General features: G+C 42.1%; 1 protein-coding gene across 1 annotated transcript in view; it reads right to left on the bottom strand.

The window, feature by feature from the left end:
* Window positions 1-424: 424 nt before the first annotated feature.
* LOC140481033 (DNA (cytosine-5)-methyltransferase 3-like) overlaps window positions 425-17230 on the bottom strand; it is a 43208-nt gene continuing 26402 nt past the window's right edge. Inside the window, exons 8-12 of the mRNA XM_072576630.1 lie at window positions 14444-14538; window positions 14258-14330; window positions 12439-12578; window positions 8772-8845; window positions 425-1037 (exon numbers count right to left, since the gene is read on the bottom strand). Of these exons, the coding sequence (XP_072432731.1) occupies window positions 911-1037; window positions 8772-8845; window positions 12439-12578; window positions 14258-14330; window positions 14444-14538 (509 nt within the window). The 3' untranslated portion in view covers window positions 425-910. The remainder of the gene's footprint in view (window positions 1038-8771; window positions 8846-12438; window positions 12579-14257; window positions 14331-14443; window positions 14539-17230) is intronic.

The raw sequence follows: 17230 nt of genomic DNA, 5'->3' as shown, positions 1-17230 counted from the left end.
TAATTTTAATGTTTGTAGTTCACTATTTGCAGCACAATTTTGCACAACTATAAGTAACTTTAACTGTACAGAAGCATTATTTACTTTTATGTTCAGTATTCGGTTTCTTGGTAAGTCCAATATTTTTAATATTCAAAACTTAAAAGTTGTCTATTAGTGACTGTAAGTTTAGAGTTGTAGAGTTTCAAACAGGAACAGTTAAAAGAAGGTTGTCATCATGATTAAGAGTGCAGCCAGACTTCTGGGCTGGGCTGGGCAGGGTCCCTTTTTAAACCAATTGAAAAACATCATCTGCATTGGACGTATGAGCCACTTGGAATTCCTTCAGCATTTGCACTGATTTCACCAATTTTGGGTGAATTGTGCCTCCAATGGAAACTTTAGCCCATTCACTTTGGCTGGAAAAGAATCAACTCTGTACTACTTTAAATTTACTGATATTTATTTGTAAGGTTGACATGCAACAAACAAGAAAAGTTTTAAAAAGTTAAGTAAAATAAAAATGTGTTCAATCAACAAGAACAAAAATGTGTGGCACAATGGAGCCTTTGTTCTACAAGAACATTCCAATAAAGTAAAATTATTAATACTTTATAGCTATTTTGAATGACAGTCTTATAAAAATGTGGTCCATCTTTTGAACAGCAAAGTTTGGGATGAACCCTTAATCCACGATTTCTCTGTGTGCTTTATTAATCCAGATATTAATCTGACTACTCCAAAAGGATTGAATTCTACACAAAGAAACGAACACAGAATTCCAGTCTACGTACATTAAACATTCAATCCTGAATGATGCTGATCAAGAAATATATTCTGCAAAGGTACACATGTTACAAGTGTGAAACAAGTTGAAATGTGATTTTACAAGCAAAATCAGCCAACCATAAAAGTAACAGTGCATGTGATCTTAAAGGTAACTTTTAAAATAATCCTTCAATGGAACCAAGAATTGTTTGACCATTTTCATGCAAGTTTCTCCTGAGTTTTGACTTCTGTTTTCCCAAGCTGGATCGTACATATCTGCAGCAAATTTACTTGAAAAAAACATGGAAAGTAAATGTATGACTTTAAGCAAACCTCTTTACTTACATTTTCCATGTTAAGCTTGTGATGGCTACAATAAATTGCCCCAGAGCTAGGAAATGTAACACTTTCCATTTTGGCTGCCAAGCATCAGCACTAACCCAGGTCATTTTCAAGGCAGTTGGTAAATCGCTATCCATTCTGCCCCAACTTAAAAAGAATTCGATCTTTTCCATTCTCCTTATTAGCCATCCAGAGTGAAATTGACAGTAATAGTATTATGTAATTTCAGTACTGAAACAGTTCCACTAAGACACAATGAGGGCATATGGCTCTGGCACTATAATGCCTTGTTAGTTCTGTGATTTATAAATGTGTAATTATTCTAATAACAATATTTCACATTAATGAATAACATGTAGCATATTTTATATAACTGTTCTATAATATTAACTTACAATGATATGCAAATGGTCCTACCTGGCTTTCAGGATCACTGCAATTTTGTTTTGTGTGGGCCAGGAAATGTTTATCTAACAGTTCATATAAAAAACATTTCTGCTATTTGGTTACTTTAAGCTACGTCTGCCCACAAGATTACAATGTTAATTTCTTAGCATTTACCCCACTTTCAATAGTTCTGACTTGTGACACTCTGTGCTTTGTCGATAATTCTGTAAATGCATCTTTTACTAACCCTCAGTGTGTTTTGAAATTCATGCTGCTTCTTGTTCCTATGTAGAAATAAGGGAAAGATTTCCCTTTCTCATACATTTGCTCTATTATTAAGAATTCTGAAGAGAAAAGGATGCTTGAGCAGATAAAACCTTTAAAATCAGAATAAAACATGCTACTTTTTGACACAGAATGAGTAATTACTCAGTCAATTAATAGTCTTTCTGGCTTTAGTTTAGATTATCTTTCAATTTACCATTAATGGCAATTACACATATGGCTGCTGATCTAACACCTCCAACAGTTCCTTTAGTCTTTTGTTATTTGTTGGCAATTATCTATGAGTGTACTCTGCCCTTGGGAAATCTCCCTGCACTTGTTTCCTTTCCTTCTAATTTTGGAAGAGCACTTTCTAAACAATAGGGCCATTGGAAAATAGAATTGAAACTAAGTCATTCTTTTCCCTCTGTCAAGTCAAGGAGTAATTTTTTAAAGTAACATATCTTTCTCCTTTTGCTTCATCTCAAAGTAAGACTAAAATTGAGCCCTTGAAAACAGAAACAGGGGAATATATTATGGGGAACAAAGAAATGACAGAAGAATTGAATTGGTACTTCAGATCTGTGTTCACTGGGGAAGAAACAAGCAATCTCCCTGAGGTAACAGTGGCTGAAGGACCTGAACTTAAGGGAATTTATATTTGCCAGGAATGGTGTTGGAGAGACTGTCAGGTCTGAAGGTTGATAAGTCCCCAGGGCCTGGTGGTCTACATCCCAGGGTACTGAAGGAGGTAGCTCGAGAAATCATGGATGCGTTGGTGATTATTTTCCAGAGTTCGATTGATTCAGGATCAGTTCCTGCAGATTGGAGAGTGGCTAATGTTATACCACTTTTTAAGAAAGGTGGGAGAGAGAAAGCAGGAAATTATAAACTAGTTAGTCCGACCTCAGTGGTGGGAAAGATGTTGGAGTCTATTATAAAGGATGAAATTACGACACATCTGGGCAGTAGTAACAGGATAGGTCAGAGTCCACATGGATTTATGAAGGGGAATTCATGCTTGACTAATCTTCTGGAATTTTTTGAGGATGTAACTCTGAAGATGGACGAGGGAGATCCAGTAGATGTAGTGTACCTGGACTTTCAGAAAGCTTTTGATAAAGTCCTACACAGGAGGTTAGTGAGCAAAATTAGGGCACATGGTATTGGGGGCAAAGTACTGACTTGGATTGAAAGTTGGTTGGCTTACAGGAAACAAAGAGTAGTGATAAACGGCTCCATTTCGGAATGGCAGGCAGTGACCAGTGGGGTACCGCAGGGATCAATGTTGGGACCGCAGCTTTTTACAATATATATTAATGATATAGAAGAGGGTATTAGTTATAACATTAGCAAATTTGCAAATGATACTAAGCTGGGTGGCAGGATGAAATGTGAGGAGGATGTTAGGAGATTACAGGGTGACCTGGACAGGTTAGGTGAGTGGTCAGATGCATGGCAGATGCAGTTTAATGTGGATAAATATATGGTTATCCACTTTGGTGGCAAGAACAGGAAGGCAGATTACTACCTCAATGGAATCAATTTAGGTAAAGGGGCAGTACAAAGAGTTCTGGGTGTTCTTGTACACCAGTCAATGAAGGTAAGCATGCAGGTACAGCAGGTAGTGAAGAAGGCTAATAGCATGCTGGCCTTCATAACAAGAGAGATTGAGTATAGAAGCAAAGAGGTGCTTCTGCAGCTGTACAGGGCCCTGGTGAGATCACACTGGAGTACTGTGTGCAGTTCTGGTCTCCAAATTTGAGGAAAGACATTCTGGCTAATGAGGGAGTGCAGCATAGGTTCACGAGGTCAATTCCTGGAATGGCGGGACTACTTACGCTGAAAGACTGGAGCGATTGGGCCTGTATACCCTTGAGTTTAGAAGACTGAGAGGGGATCTGATTGAGACATATAAGATTATTAAAGGATTGGACACTCTGGAGGCAGGAAACATGTTTCCGCTGATGGGTGAGTGCCGGACCAGAGGACACAGCTTAAAAATATGGGGTAGACCATTTAGGACAGAGATGAGGAGAAATTTCTTCACCCAGAGAGTGGTGGCTGTGTGGAATGCTCTGCACCAGAGGGCAGTGGAGGCCCAGTCTCTGGATTCATTTAAGAAAGAGTTGGATAGAGCTGTCAAGGATAGTGGAATCAAGGGTTATGGAGATAAGGCAGGAACAGGATACTGATTAAGGATGATCAGCTATGATCATATTGAATGTTGGCGCAGGCTCAAAGGGCAGAATGGCCTACTCCTGCACCTATTGTCTATTGTCTATTGTCTATGCTGCAAAACAGATAGTGAGGAGACAATAAAAGTCTGGCAGCATTGGAAAAGCTGAGAGTTGCCATGGGAGGGCTAGAGATGGCTAGTGAAAGTTCATGAAAAATCATGGAAGCATCAGGTAGGAGCAGCTAATGAAGAGCCTGGGGCAGACATGGCAGAGTTGTGGGTGGCTATTGGAAAAGACAGAGGTAGCTATGAAAGGGTTATGTTGGAGGAAGTGACAGAAGGGTAGGGGATGGTCATGGAAAGCTTCTTTGTTTGGGCTTCAGTGGGGTTACTACATGCTATTGAAAACTGGGCTGAAATCTTTTATTCAACTCATGCATTGAGAGTTGTATCCTCTGTCTCTCAGTGTTTCCACTGATACTAACAAACTGATCTGTACTCTAATGGAGTCAATGAGAAAGTTGGCAACAAGGAACCTGGTACCTACACTATCCATGATTTACAAGATGCTGGGCCAATCACTGCTATGCATAAGGCAGAACAGTCTCCAAAGCAACCAATCAGTGCTGGCAACGGGTGGAACCAAGCAGGAGGAGAACAAGAATTGTGATGGATTCCACGTCTTAGGGTTTGCACTGAAACATTGATCTGCTGCACTGTGTTGAAGCTAAAAAGACAATTAAAATCAAAGGGTGTTACCAAGTCAATTTTGTTCAAATCAAGTAATAGGAAAAAAAAAATGTAGCTTCAGTCAGATTCAAGATCAATGCTTTGGCTCGAGTCAGCAATTCTCCTTTCTTTTATTCTGTCATGGGATGTGAGTCTCTGGCAGGGACATCATTTGTTGCCCATCCCAAATTGCCCTGGCACTGAATGGCTTGCTCAGTTATATCAGAGGACATTTAAGAGTCAACCACACTTCTGTAGGAGGTTAAGAACTTTTTTTGTATCCAATGTGAAAACCATACATTGAGTTGCCCTTGTTACCCATAGTTCATGAATATGTGATCATGTTCAAGAGCGTTCAGAGAAGATATACAAGACCTGGAATGGATGGGCTGTCTTATGAGGGAAGGTTAGAAAGGCTAGACTTGTATCCACTGGAGCATAGAAGAGTAAGACAGAACTTAATTGAAACATATAAAATCCTGAAGGGGCATGAGAGGGTAGACATGGAGATAATGTTTTCTTTTATAAAAGAATCTAGAACTGGGACCACTGTTAAATAACTGTTAAATAACTGTTGCTTGCCATTTAAAAGAGAGATTAGGCAAACATTTTTCGCTCAGAAGGTTGACAGTCTTTGGAAGTGTCTCCCTGGAAAGGGTCCTTGAATAATCTTAAGGCAGAGATCGATAGATTCTTGGTAGGCAAGGGGTTGAAAGATTATCAGTAGGCCTGGAATGTAGATTTGAGGTTATAATCAGATCAGCCATGATCTTAATGAATGGCAGAGGAGAGTCAAGAGGCTGAATGGCCTATTCCTGTTCCTGATTTGCATCTTTATATGGAGTGAGGTGCCTTGCTTGCCTCGACCCTTGAACCCTGTAGGCCTCCCCAATCTCTCTGTTCTGCTCCCATGAATCTATTACCATCAAAATAACAAACAATGAACTTTCATTCATGACTCCATAAGCAAGCATACACAATTTCTCTTTTCAAATATTGCTCCTCATCTTCCAAGATATATGTTTGAATCTCTCTAATCAAGTTTCCATCCCTTCTAAATCACCAACACTGAATTAAAATGGCACTGGATGATCATGAACAAAATTTTCTGTGACTGCAATCATAGTGTGAAGTTCCTTTTTGTCCTCGAGAGTCTCCTTGGCCCTCTCAACATTCTCCTTCTTACTGGGCTCATCATCCATAGACATCATCCAGGATTTCCCATGTCCCTACACTCATCCCTGGAACATCTGGATAACAAGTCAAAACGTGTGATGCTGGAAAGCACAGCAGGTCAGGCAGCATCTGAGGAGTGATATCTATAACAGGCTCCTACTTATTGACTACAGATCTGCCTGCAACACCATAACTGCAAACAAACCCATCTCTAAACTCTGAGAGCCAGGTCTCAGCTCCCCCACCTGTAACTGGATCCTCAATTTCCTGACCCATAGACCGCAATCAGTAAGAACAAGTCCACACCGACCCGCCGAAGCGTAACCCACCCATACCCCTACATTTACCCCTTACCTAACACTACGGGCAATTTAGCATGGCCAATTCACCTGACCTGCACAGTCCAAAGATGTAGTGTTAGGTAAGGGGTAAATGTAGGGGTATGGGTGGGTTACGCTTCGGCGAGTCGGTGTGGACTTGTTAGGCCGAAGGGCCTGTTTCCACACTGTACTGTAATCTAATCTAATCTAATCTAATAGGCAACACCACCTCCTCTACCATATCCTCAACACCGGTACCCTGCAAGATTGCGTCCTCAGCCCCTTACTACTCTCCTTATGCACTCACAACTGCATGGCCAAATTCTGCCCAACTCAATTTTCAAGTTTGCTGATGACATCATCCACATTGATCAGATCACATACAATGATGAGACAGAACACAGGAAAGGGATTGAGTGCTTAGTGGCATGGTGTAAAGTCAATAGTCTCTCCATCAACATTAGCCCGTCTCTTCACGTCAACACGATGGTCAAGAAAGCACAACAGCACCTCTTACTTCCTCAGGATGCGAAGGAAGTTCGGCATGTCTACAATGACTCTTACCGATTTTTATGGATCCTAGACGGCCTCTTATCTGGATGCATCACAGCGCAGTATGGCAATTGCTCTTCCCATGACCACAAGAAACTACAGAGAGTCTTGCAAGCAGCCCAGTCCATCACACAAACCAGCCTTCCATCCATTGACTCCATCTAACTTCCCACTGCTTCAGGAAAGTAACCAACATAATCAGAGTCCTCCCATCCCAGTTATAGTCTTTTCCATCCGGCAGAAGATATAAAAGTTTGAATACATGTATGAATAGATTAAACAGCAGCTTCTTCCCTGATGTTGTGAAACTTTTGAATGGACCTCTCAAATGTTCATGCTGATCGCTCTCTCTGCACCTTCCCAACAGTTTAACATGATATTCCACACTCTGTTCTGCGACCCTGATGCACCTTATATGGTACAACCTGCCTGTAGAGCATGCAAAACAGCACTTTTCGCTGTATCTTGTTATGTGTGGGCGGCACAGTGGCACAGTGGTTAGCACTGCTGCCTCACAGCGCCAGAGACCTGGGTTCAATTTCTGCCTCAGGCGACTCTCTGTGTGGAGTTTGCACGTTCTCCCCGTGTCTGCGTGGGTTTCCTCCGGGTGCTCCAGTTTCCTCCCACAATCCAAAAATGTGCAGGTTAGGTGAATTGGCCATGCTAAATTGCCTGTAGTGTTAGGTGAAGGGGTAATTGTAGGAGTATGGGTCTGGGTGCTATACGCTTTGGCGGGTCGGTGTGGACTTGTTGGGCCGAAGGGCCTGTTTCTACACAGTAAGTAATCTAATCTAATGTGACAACAATAAATCAATGAATATGTAGGTTGTGGTCCTGCCCTCCAGCTGGCTTGTCAGGATTGAGCCAACTTCCTGAAGTCCTAGAAACCATGGGTGAATTTTACCATATTCCGGCAAGTAGCGGCCTACAGTCATAGTTCCCGCTCGCCTCAGGCTGGATGGTTCACCTCCAAAAGCTGGCAGCTCTTCTGTCCTAGAAATGTCACCACTGCATGGTGGCAAATGGTGGGACTACAACAAACCTTGGACCAGCAAACATGGAAGGGATTGTGGATCACCGAGGCCAATGGGACAGATTTCAATGTGGATCGGGGTGGGGATTCAATTGCATGGACAGGGCAAACCACCAGCCAGGCTGATTCTTGGCACGATGGAGTGGAGTGGGCATCCATGGGTCATGAGCTGCCAAACCAGAACTTATCCTCATCAGGCCAGATCTGTTGGGAGGCCATCCAGGTGGAGAGATGCCCATCCATTGCTAGTGAAATGTCAATAGGAATAAAAAGAGGCTCTTAAGTCATCATTAAGTACCTATTTAATTATCTTGATAACCGAACTACCTTCCTCATCACTTGTAAAATACCTTTGAAGGCATGAAGCTGATGGGCACAGCACTCTCTCCATCTCTCTAATTTCTATGCCTAGTATCTGGTCCCCTAGGGCAGGGTGGTAAAGTAGTCATTAAACTAAGTCATGAGGTCAGCTTCCATGTGCACAATGACGTTATGTCTACCTTTTAGATGCTGGCTTTTTGAAACAGATTTCCAACTCAGCCCACTGCTGTGCTTTTCCACATAGTCCTGAAAAACCCTAAAATTGTTGTGTTTATGTTCAAATCTCTTAATTGGCTTTCACTACCATGCCTGTAACCTCTACCAGTTATACAATACCTCCATTCCCAAACACACCACTATGAGTTCCATAATCCTTATCCTTGCACATCGTCATGTGTTAAACCATATAATCTGCGATTCCCTTCCTGAACTCTTCCATATCTCTCCCTTCTTGTAAAACTACTTTAACATTCATAATTTTTCACAAATAACTTTAACCTTGGTTTTGCTTAGTTCCCACATTTTCATTATGGCTCTCTGAAGAGTGTTGAAATATTTTGTTACATTTATAGCATGACATTAAAACAAGTGATTACTGTTGATAAACTTACTAAAATATTACTCAAAGTGTAGCTTCCCTCTTGGCATGAACACAAACTCTTAATCAATATATCCAACTCATAGTTATCTTAATGGTCTAGTCAATTCATTCGCATCTTACCTTTTGAGTGAGGGGATATTACTCCACAGCCGAACTGCTGACTCACAAAAATCATGAATGATTACAGGATCACACTGCAGAAAAGGAGCAAGGCACTTTTACAGCCATATCATAGAATCTCTGCACTGCGGAAAGAGGCCATTCACCCCATTGAATCCATACCAACCCTCCAAAGAGTATCCTGCCCAGACACACACCCCCATCCTATCTCTGTGACCCTGCACTTACCATGATTAATCTACCTAACCTGCACATCGCTGGACTCAATGGGCAATTTAGTATGGCCAATCCACCTAAGCTGCACATCTCTGGACACAATGCGCAATTTCACATGGCCAATCCACCTAACCTGCACATCTCTGGACACAATGGGCAATTTCACATGGCCAATCCACCTAACCTGCACATCTTTGGACTGTGGGAGGAAGCCCACACAGACATGGGGAGAATGTGCAAACTCCACACAGACAGTCGCCCTAGACTGGAATCAAATCCAGTGATAATAAAGGATATTCAATTCAATTAATTCGCTAGTGTTGTGAGGCAGCAGTGCTAACTACTGAGCTCCCACACCATCCTATATGTTGCCATAGTAAAGATATTAAATAACTCAAAGGATCTAGACATCCTTTGACAATGTTAAAGGCCCTCAAACTTTCCTCTGGTTCAATGACAATTTGATTGATGATTTCAGCACAGAGAGAACTGATTACAGTTCCATTTGTTGCCATTAAATTAATAAGCATCTGGTCCAATATGCAATATTGAAGATCACTGTAGAATCTTTATAATAGATCATTGTCTTTTCTGAGCTATGATAAATAATTTAACACTCTCTCCACTCTGATAAATGACATGAAACATGGGAAATTAAACTTTTCTGATCATTATGCAGAGTCATCTATTGTCTTTCATTATGTCCTATTCTTTCTCATGAGTTGAAACAGTTAAAATGCAGACATCTTTCTCATGAAATTGCTCCTGTTTCACTAACCTGGCTCTCTGGGATTATAGTAACTGTAATCTGAAGAATACATTTTCTTACTTATTGTTTCACCATCCTGTGATGCAGATGTAGCATTCCTATCTCTGAACCAGAACTACAGTTTCCAGTCTTACTTCAAGAACTGATGGTGGGGGGGAGAGGTGGAGAGGGGGGGGGGGGGGGGGGGAGGTGGGCAAGGTGAGTACATAATGTAGCCAAACAGTTTGAGTATTAATGTCTAAATCCTTGTAAAATGTGCTGATGGTCGGAGCCAAAGGTAGGTGAGATTCTTTGTCAATCAGTGATCAACACCCAGAAACCTCAATGATCCGTAAATTCACACAACACCAAAGTTTTGGGAACATACAAAGATTTCTTGGTAAGGTAAATCAAATGGGAAACTCCCTCATGGACCTATCAATCAACGAGCCCATGTAGGATCGGTTTTAAAAAAGAGCCAACATTTGGATTACATTGCTCTTACTGGACTGCAAAAGAAATACTGTTAATGAATGATCTTTCACCAGCAGAATTCTTAATTGGTTGAAAATTAAAAACACATATCCCTTTAGTGAAACTGAATGTCTGAGAAAACATTACAGTAAAATATCATGACCATATAAAATTGCATGTAGAGTGATAAAAGAGCAAACAATTGAAGTGGTATAAACCCCTCTACTACCAGGGAAGTAAATGTGGATAAGAGTCTAACAAACCATCCAGGTACCAGTTATCAATAAAAATGGACAGCTGCAATAATTACTTGTCTGAATGAATTTTCAGAAGGAGTGAACAAACTCTGATACTTTCAGAAAACACAAGTGGTGATTTGCATTAAGGCAATCGTAACTGAGAAGGTGTGATGCTCTCCTCATCAAATTCCTCAAAGGGCAATATTAGACTCCAACAACTGAGAGTAGACCAACATCTTAGATCGGTAATATTAAGAACAAAAACAGAGACACGGATGAAACCATTACAGATATTCAACGTGTGAAATATAATTTTGGTGACGGGGTTGGGAGAGGAGATGGTAGGAATATAAATAATAATTCTATTCGAGGTGATACTTTGGAGGGAAGACATTGTGCAAAGAGTTAAAGTAAATCAGTCCATGATGTGACTTTTGATGTCTGCAAGACATAAACAGAACAATCTGAACTGGAGACTGAGGGAGAAAGAACACTATCTGAAGAGGGTCAAAAATCACATGATACCAGGTTTCAAATAAATCCATTGGACTATAACCTGGCACCATGAGACTTTTGACCTTGTCCAACCTAATCCAACACTGGCACCTCTACATCATGACTTTCTGAAGAGACATGGCTCTAACCAGGAATGTGGTAATGCATATAGTGTGATAAAGACTACCATGTCTACATCCAGATTATTGAGAGAGTAAGGTGACAGGTCTAGTATCCAAACCAGCACTATGGGAGCTGGGAGAAACCAAGTCAGATATAATGGGCAGACTGGGCCATGGTAACAGAAACTTCTTCCATGAATGCGCCAATCCCAAACCAAATAATGCTCAGAAGAATTTGAGTGTACTTGTACAAAGAACACAGAAAGATAGCAAACAGGACCAGCAAGCAACCAGGAAGTGAAATAGCATGCTAGCCTTTACTGAAAGAAGATTGGAATGCAAAAGTCATAATGTCATTATCCCATGCTTTGGAAGAACCACACCTGTACTAGTGCACACTATGTTCAATACTAAACCGAATGCTTATCTGACTGATCCTCGGGATGGGAGGATTTGCCTGTGATAAGAGGTTCAATAAATTGGTCTTACATGCTCTAGAATCTACAAGAGTGAGGGATGAACTCAATGAAACAAACAGGATTGTAAGGGGTTTGACAGGGTAGACCGTGCTTATTTCCCTTGGCTTCAGAACCTAAAACACAGGGCCAGATTTTCATAAAAATCATTTAAAAATGAGATGAGGAAGCAAATTCTGCATTCATCTTGTGAGTTGAGACTCCTTTGAATTTTCTCTCCCAGAGGGCTGTACACTTTTTATAAAGTTAAGCCTGAGATCGACAGATTTTTGTTTTGATAGATATTTGGTTTCTCATGGAATTGGAAGAGGGGAAATCTTGCAGTAAAATGCATTTGATGTAGAAGATCAATCATGATCTGCTCTGGATGGCACAGTAGGCTGTATCATATACCCCCAGTCCTATTTCTTACATACTTATGGTTAGAATTGAGAGGTAATAATGATATTGTGACACTACTGATATTGTGACATTCAACAGAGGAGACAATTTACAGAGGAACCTCTATTATCCGAAGGGCATGGGGAGTGGAGTATTTCGCTCGGTTAATCAAATTCCAGATAATCGAATGCCAAATAACATAGTTTATCCAATCATTGGGACTTTGCAATCTTGCCGGATAATCCAATATTCAGATGATTGAATGCCAGATGATCAAGTTTCCTCTGTGTATGAAAAACAGAGAGATTTACAGAGATGCTTTTGGTCTTTAATTACTCCAGTGTTGTTTTGGATAATTTCCCCCTTCCTCAAACATACTTCCCCTGGTTTCTTGATACTCTGTTGCGACTTACGAATGATAATTCTTCCTAAAACTACCAATGGAATGAGACTTTCGCATGAACAACCACTGATCAAATTGCACTCATGAAATTAATGGTAGAAAGACCACAATACCTCGAGAAAGCGAGAGGCATCTTTTATGTCATCTTGGGTCAGGATTTCTGGATCTACAAATATCCAAAAGAATGGTCGCTCATCTGCTTCTTTAGGCTTGGCATATTGAAGGATACGGTAATACTGAAAAATGATCCTGCCTAATTCAGGAAAAAAGAAGTAAGACTTTTTCTTAAATTAAAAGTGTAACATCTGGAAATATTTAGATTAGATTCCCTACAGTGTGGAAACAGGCCCTTTGGCCCAACAAGTCCACACTGACCCTCTGAAAAGTAACCCACCCAGTCCCATTTCCTTCTGACTAATCCACTTATCACTATGGGCAATTTAGCGTGGCCAATTCACCCGAACCGGCACATCTTTGGAATGTGGGAGGAAACTAGAGCACCTGGAGGAAACCCACACAGACACGGGGAGAATGTGCAAACTCCACACAGACAGTCGCCCGAGGCTAGAATCAAACCTGGGTTCCTGGTGGTGTGTAGCAGCAGTGATAACCACTGAGCCACCATGCCACCCAAACATAACTGCATCAATGAAAGAAGAAATAGTTAATATTTCAAGTTCTCAGAATCCAGAACGGTTTGAAATATAAACAGAAATTGCTGGAAAAGCTCAGCGGCTCTGGCAACATCTGTGGAGAGAAATCAGAGTTAACATTTCAGCTCTGCTTTTCCAGAAATTTCTGTTTTTGACGCTGATTTACAGCATCCGCAGTTTTTATTTTTGGTTTTTATGGTTTGAAGTATAATAGGTTAGAATCATGTAATTATGGCAGCATGGTGGCTCAGTGGTTGGGGTGGCATGGTAGCTCAGTGGTTAGCACTTCTGCCCCACAGCGCCAGGGACCCAAGTTCCATTCCAGCCGTGGGTGACTGTCTTGAGGAGTTTGCACATTCTCCCTGTGTCTGTGTGGGTTTCTTCTGGGTGCTCTGGTTTCCTCCCACATTCCAAAGTTGTGCAGGTCAGGTGAATTGGCCATGCTAAATTGCCCATTGTGTTCAGGGATGTGTAGATTAGGTGTATTAGTTAGGGGGAATGTAGAGTGATATGGTAGGGGAATAGGTCTAGGTGGGTTACTCTTTGGAGTGTCAGTGTGGACTTGTTGGGCTAAATAGCCTGTTTCCACACTGTAAGGATTCTGTATCTGGCATAGGGAGAATCATACAGTACAGAAGAGACCCTTCAACCCATCAAGTCTGTACTACCAAAAAAATCAGTGACTACATTAGTCCTGTTTTCCCAGTCTAGACCCCATAGCCTTGAATGTTATGAAAAATAGGACAGGCAAGTGACAAAGCAGTTGGTGTTGCAAAATCAAAGAGAGTGGTATTGAACAAGTCAAGAACAAAAAAAATAAACCTTGAAATGTATACTGCAGAATGATGAGCATAAGTCTATCCAAGATCAATAACAAGGGGAGAAAACAAAAGCAATGCTGAAACATACAGCGAAATAGGAAGAGATCATGGTGTGAAATTGCTGAAAACTTGAGCTGGAAGAACAGTAATTGAAATAAGCGACAATGATGCCCAAGGTTATGTCGGGCTTATTTGGTACACTGTAGAACGCTGAGGACAAATTGGAAAGTTCAAATGCCAGACAACTGGTAGTTCAGGATCATGGCTGTGAACTTAATGGAGGAAATTTGTAAAGTGAAACCAAGAAGGAATAGGAAGGCAAAGAAAGGAATAGCAGTAGTGTGAGTAGCAACAAGGTAAAGGGCAGGAGCAAGCAGATTTGGCAATCTTGCTTATGATGTTTTAGACTTGTGTTACAACATTGCTTTCACTGCTAAACAGCTTTTAATAGCTCTTACCCGAATGATGATGAACTGAAGAGTTCTGCTGGCAGACACCAATCACAAAGTCAAATGGTCCCTTCTGTTCTACCTATTATGAGGAAGTCAGAACACATTTAAACACATATACAATGCAAATTTCATTTACAAAGATATCAAAGGAATGCCAAAATCCATTTCAAAGATTAAATTAGTTGTTCTTACATTTTGTCGAGTAACGTTATCCAAATCCTTCAAAAATGTTAACGTTTCGTGATTAGCCTTATGAACTCTGTCCAAAATTCCAATGTCCTGTAAATCTGAATCAACACAGTAAGCAAATACTATGCAACTCATGCCACTACATATTTACAGACAGGTTCACTCATTTTGTATTTTCAAAGTGCATCTACACATGAAAGAGTTTGAGATGTACCACAGCAACACTGATTCTTGAAAACTGGCTATGTGCTGGGAACACAAGAAATGATGACTGAGTCAACATCAGCTTAATTGTATTTTTTGTTTTTTTTTCTCATTTGATTCTTGTGTTTTGTTTTAATTTCCTGAAAACTCTGCCTGGGGTTTATATGGTTTCAGTGGGGCTAGATTCTCTCCAAACTGTCGTGTTCCCAGTGGGAAGAGTTACTCATTGGAAGCAAAGACTGGAAATTATTAGCTCATTTTCTAGGGGACTGATCAAGGTAGGAGCCCTTGTGACCTTGTCCCAGACACAGGACACAGGAACATAAACATATTTTGGATGGACATAAAACGGAAACAGTGGTTACTGGAGAGCTGGAGAGCTGAGCAATTTGATAAAATCTAATTTGAAGCTGCTGCATTCTTAGACATGATTGATGATTCTAAAAACCATTGCCACAAAAGAACCTTCCTTCCAAAGGAAAGTGAATTTCACTTCTGCCAGGAACAGTTCCTGTAATGTACGGGCCCTCAGTGTAAGGGACAACAGTGATACCATTCACAGAGTGACAGAATAATAGAATTGGTGCAGTACACAAGGGGGCAATTCGGCCCATCATGTTAGCTGCATCGACTCTTTGAATGAACATATCAATTCGTGCCATACCCATCTTTCTCTCTGTAACCCTAAACATTTTAAAAATAAATAACATTCTTATTCTCTTTTGAATGCCTCAATTGAACCTATGTCCAGAACACTCTCAAGCAGCGATACTAGTAATTCTTATGAATGGCATTGTCCACCCAGCCCAGCCTGGAGCCTGCGTGGAAAGGAATAGATGCAGTAACAGTTCAACCCCCAGCCTGATTGTAAGATCAGAGAAATGTGCTAGCGCGGTCTCATCATCCTAAAATGCTGAGCTTGCTCACCAACCAAAAAAATGAAAAGTGAAGATTATCATCATGCTAGACATCTTAACAAATTGGGGTCAGGCAGTTGATGTTCTTTCTATCCAGTGAACTTTTCTTGAAAGTATTCTCTGTGAGTGCCACTCTGTGGTGAGAGAATTAGACTGTGGATTCCTGTTTTACATCGCCAGAACCAGATAGGTCTTGGGGGTTGACAGAGGGGAAAGGGTGAGGATGTGTGGTCTTCAGGGTAGGGAGTTGACAGAGGGGAAAGGGTGAGGATATGAGTACAATGGGGCAGGGGGTTGACAGAGGGGAAAGGGTGAGGATGCGTGAACTATAGAACAGAGGGTTGACAGAGGAGAAAGGGGTGAGGATATGTGGACAATGGGGCAGGGGGTTGACAGAGGGGAAAGGGTGAGGACGCACGGTCATTAGGGTAGGGGGTTGACAGAGGGGAAGGGGTGAGGGTGCACGGTCTTTAGGGTAGGGGGTTGACAGAGGGGAAAGGTGTGAGGATGCGTGGACAATGGGACAGAGAGTTGACAGAGGGGAAAGGGTGAGGATGCACGGTCTTTAGGGTAGGGGGTTGACGGAGGCGAAAGGGTGTGGATGCGTGGACAATAGGACAGAGAGTTGACAGAGGGGAAAGGGTGAGGATGTGTGGACAATAGGACAAAGGGTTGACAGAGGGGGAAAAGGTGAGGATGCGTGGGCAATAGGACAGGGGGATGAGGGAGGAGAAAGGGTGAGGATGTGTGGACTCTAGGACAGGGGGTTGACAGGGGGGAAAAGGTGAGGATGCATGGTCTTTAGGGCAGGGGGTTGACAGAGGGGAAAGGGTGAGGATGCATGGTCTTTAGGGCAGGGGGTTGACAGAGGGGAAAGGGTGAGGATGCGTGGACCATAGGACAAAGGGTTAACAGAGGAGATAGGGTGAGGATGTGTGGACTATAGGACAGAGGGTGGATAGAGGGGAAAGGGTGAGGATGTGTGGACTATAGGACAGAGGGTGGATCGAGGGGAAAGGGTGAGGATATGTGGACAATCGGGCAGAGGGTTGACAGAGGGGAAAGGGTGAGGATGCGTGGACTATAGGACAGAGGGTTGACAGAGGCGAAAAGGTGAGGATATGTGGACAATGGGGCAGGGGGTTGATGGAGGGGAAGTGGTGAGGATGCATGGTTGTTAGGATAGGGGGTTGATGGAGAGGACAGGGTTAGGATATGTGGACTATAGGGCAAGGGGTTGACAGAGGTGAAAGGGGTGAGGATGCGCGGTCTTTAGGGCAGGGGGTTGACAGAGGGGAAAGGGTGAGGGTGCATGGTCTTTAGGGCAGAGGGTTGACAGAGGGGAAAGGGTGAGGATGCGTAGGCAATAGGAGAAAGAGTTGACAGAGGGGAAAGGGTGAGGATGTGTGGGCTATAGGGCAGAGGGTTGACAGAGGCGAAAAGGTGAGGATATGTGGACAATGGGGCAGGGGGTTGACGGAGGGGAAGTGGTGAGGATGCATGGTTGTTAGGAAAGGGGGTTGATGGAGAGGACAGGGTTAGGATATGTGGACTATAGGGCAAGGGGTTGACAGAGGTGAAAGGGGTGAGGATGCGCGGTCTTTAGGGCAGGGGGTTGACAGAGGGGAAAGGGTGAGGGTGCGTGGACAATAGGACAGAGGGTTGACAG

The sequence above is a fragment of the Chiloscyllium punctatum genome, chromosome 9 (genome assembly GCF_047496795.1).
Source record: "Chiloscyllium punctatum isolate Juve2018m chromosome 9, sChiPun1.3, whole genome shotgun sequence".
Lineage (NCBI taxonomy): Eukaryota > Metazoa > Chordata > Chondrichthyes > Orectolobiformes > Hemiscylliidae > Chiloscyllium > Chiloscyllium punctatum.
This window is presented reverse-complemented; position numbering and strand designations above follow the sequence as displayed.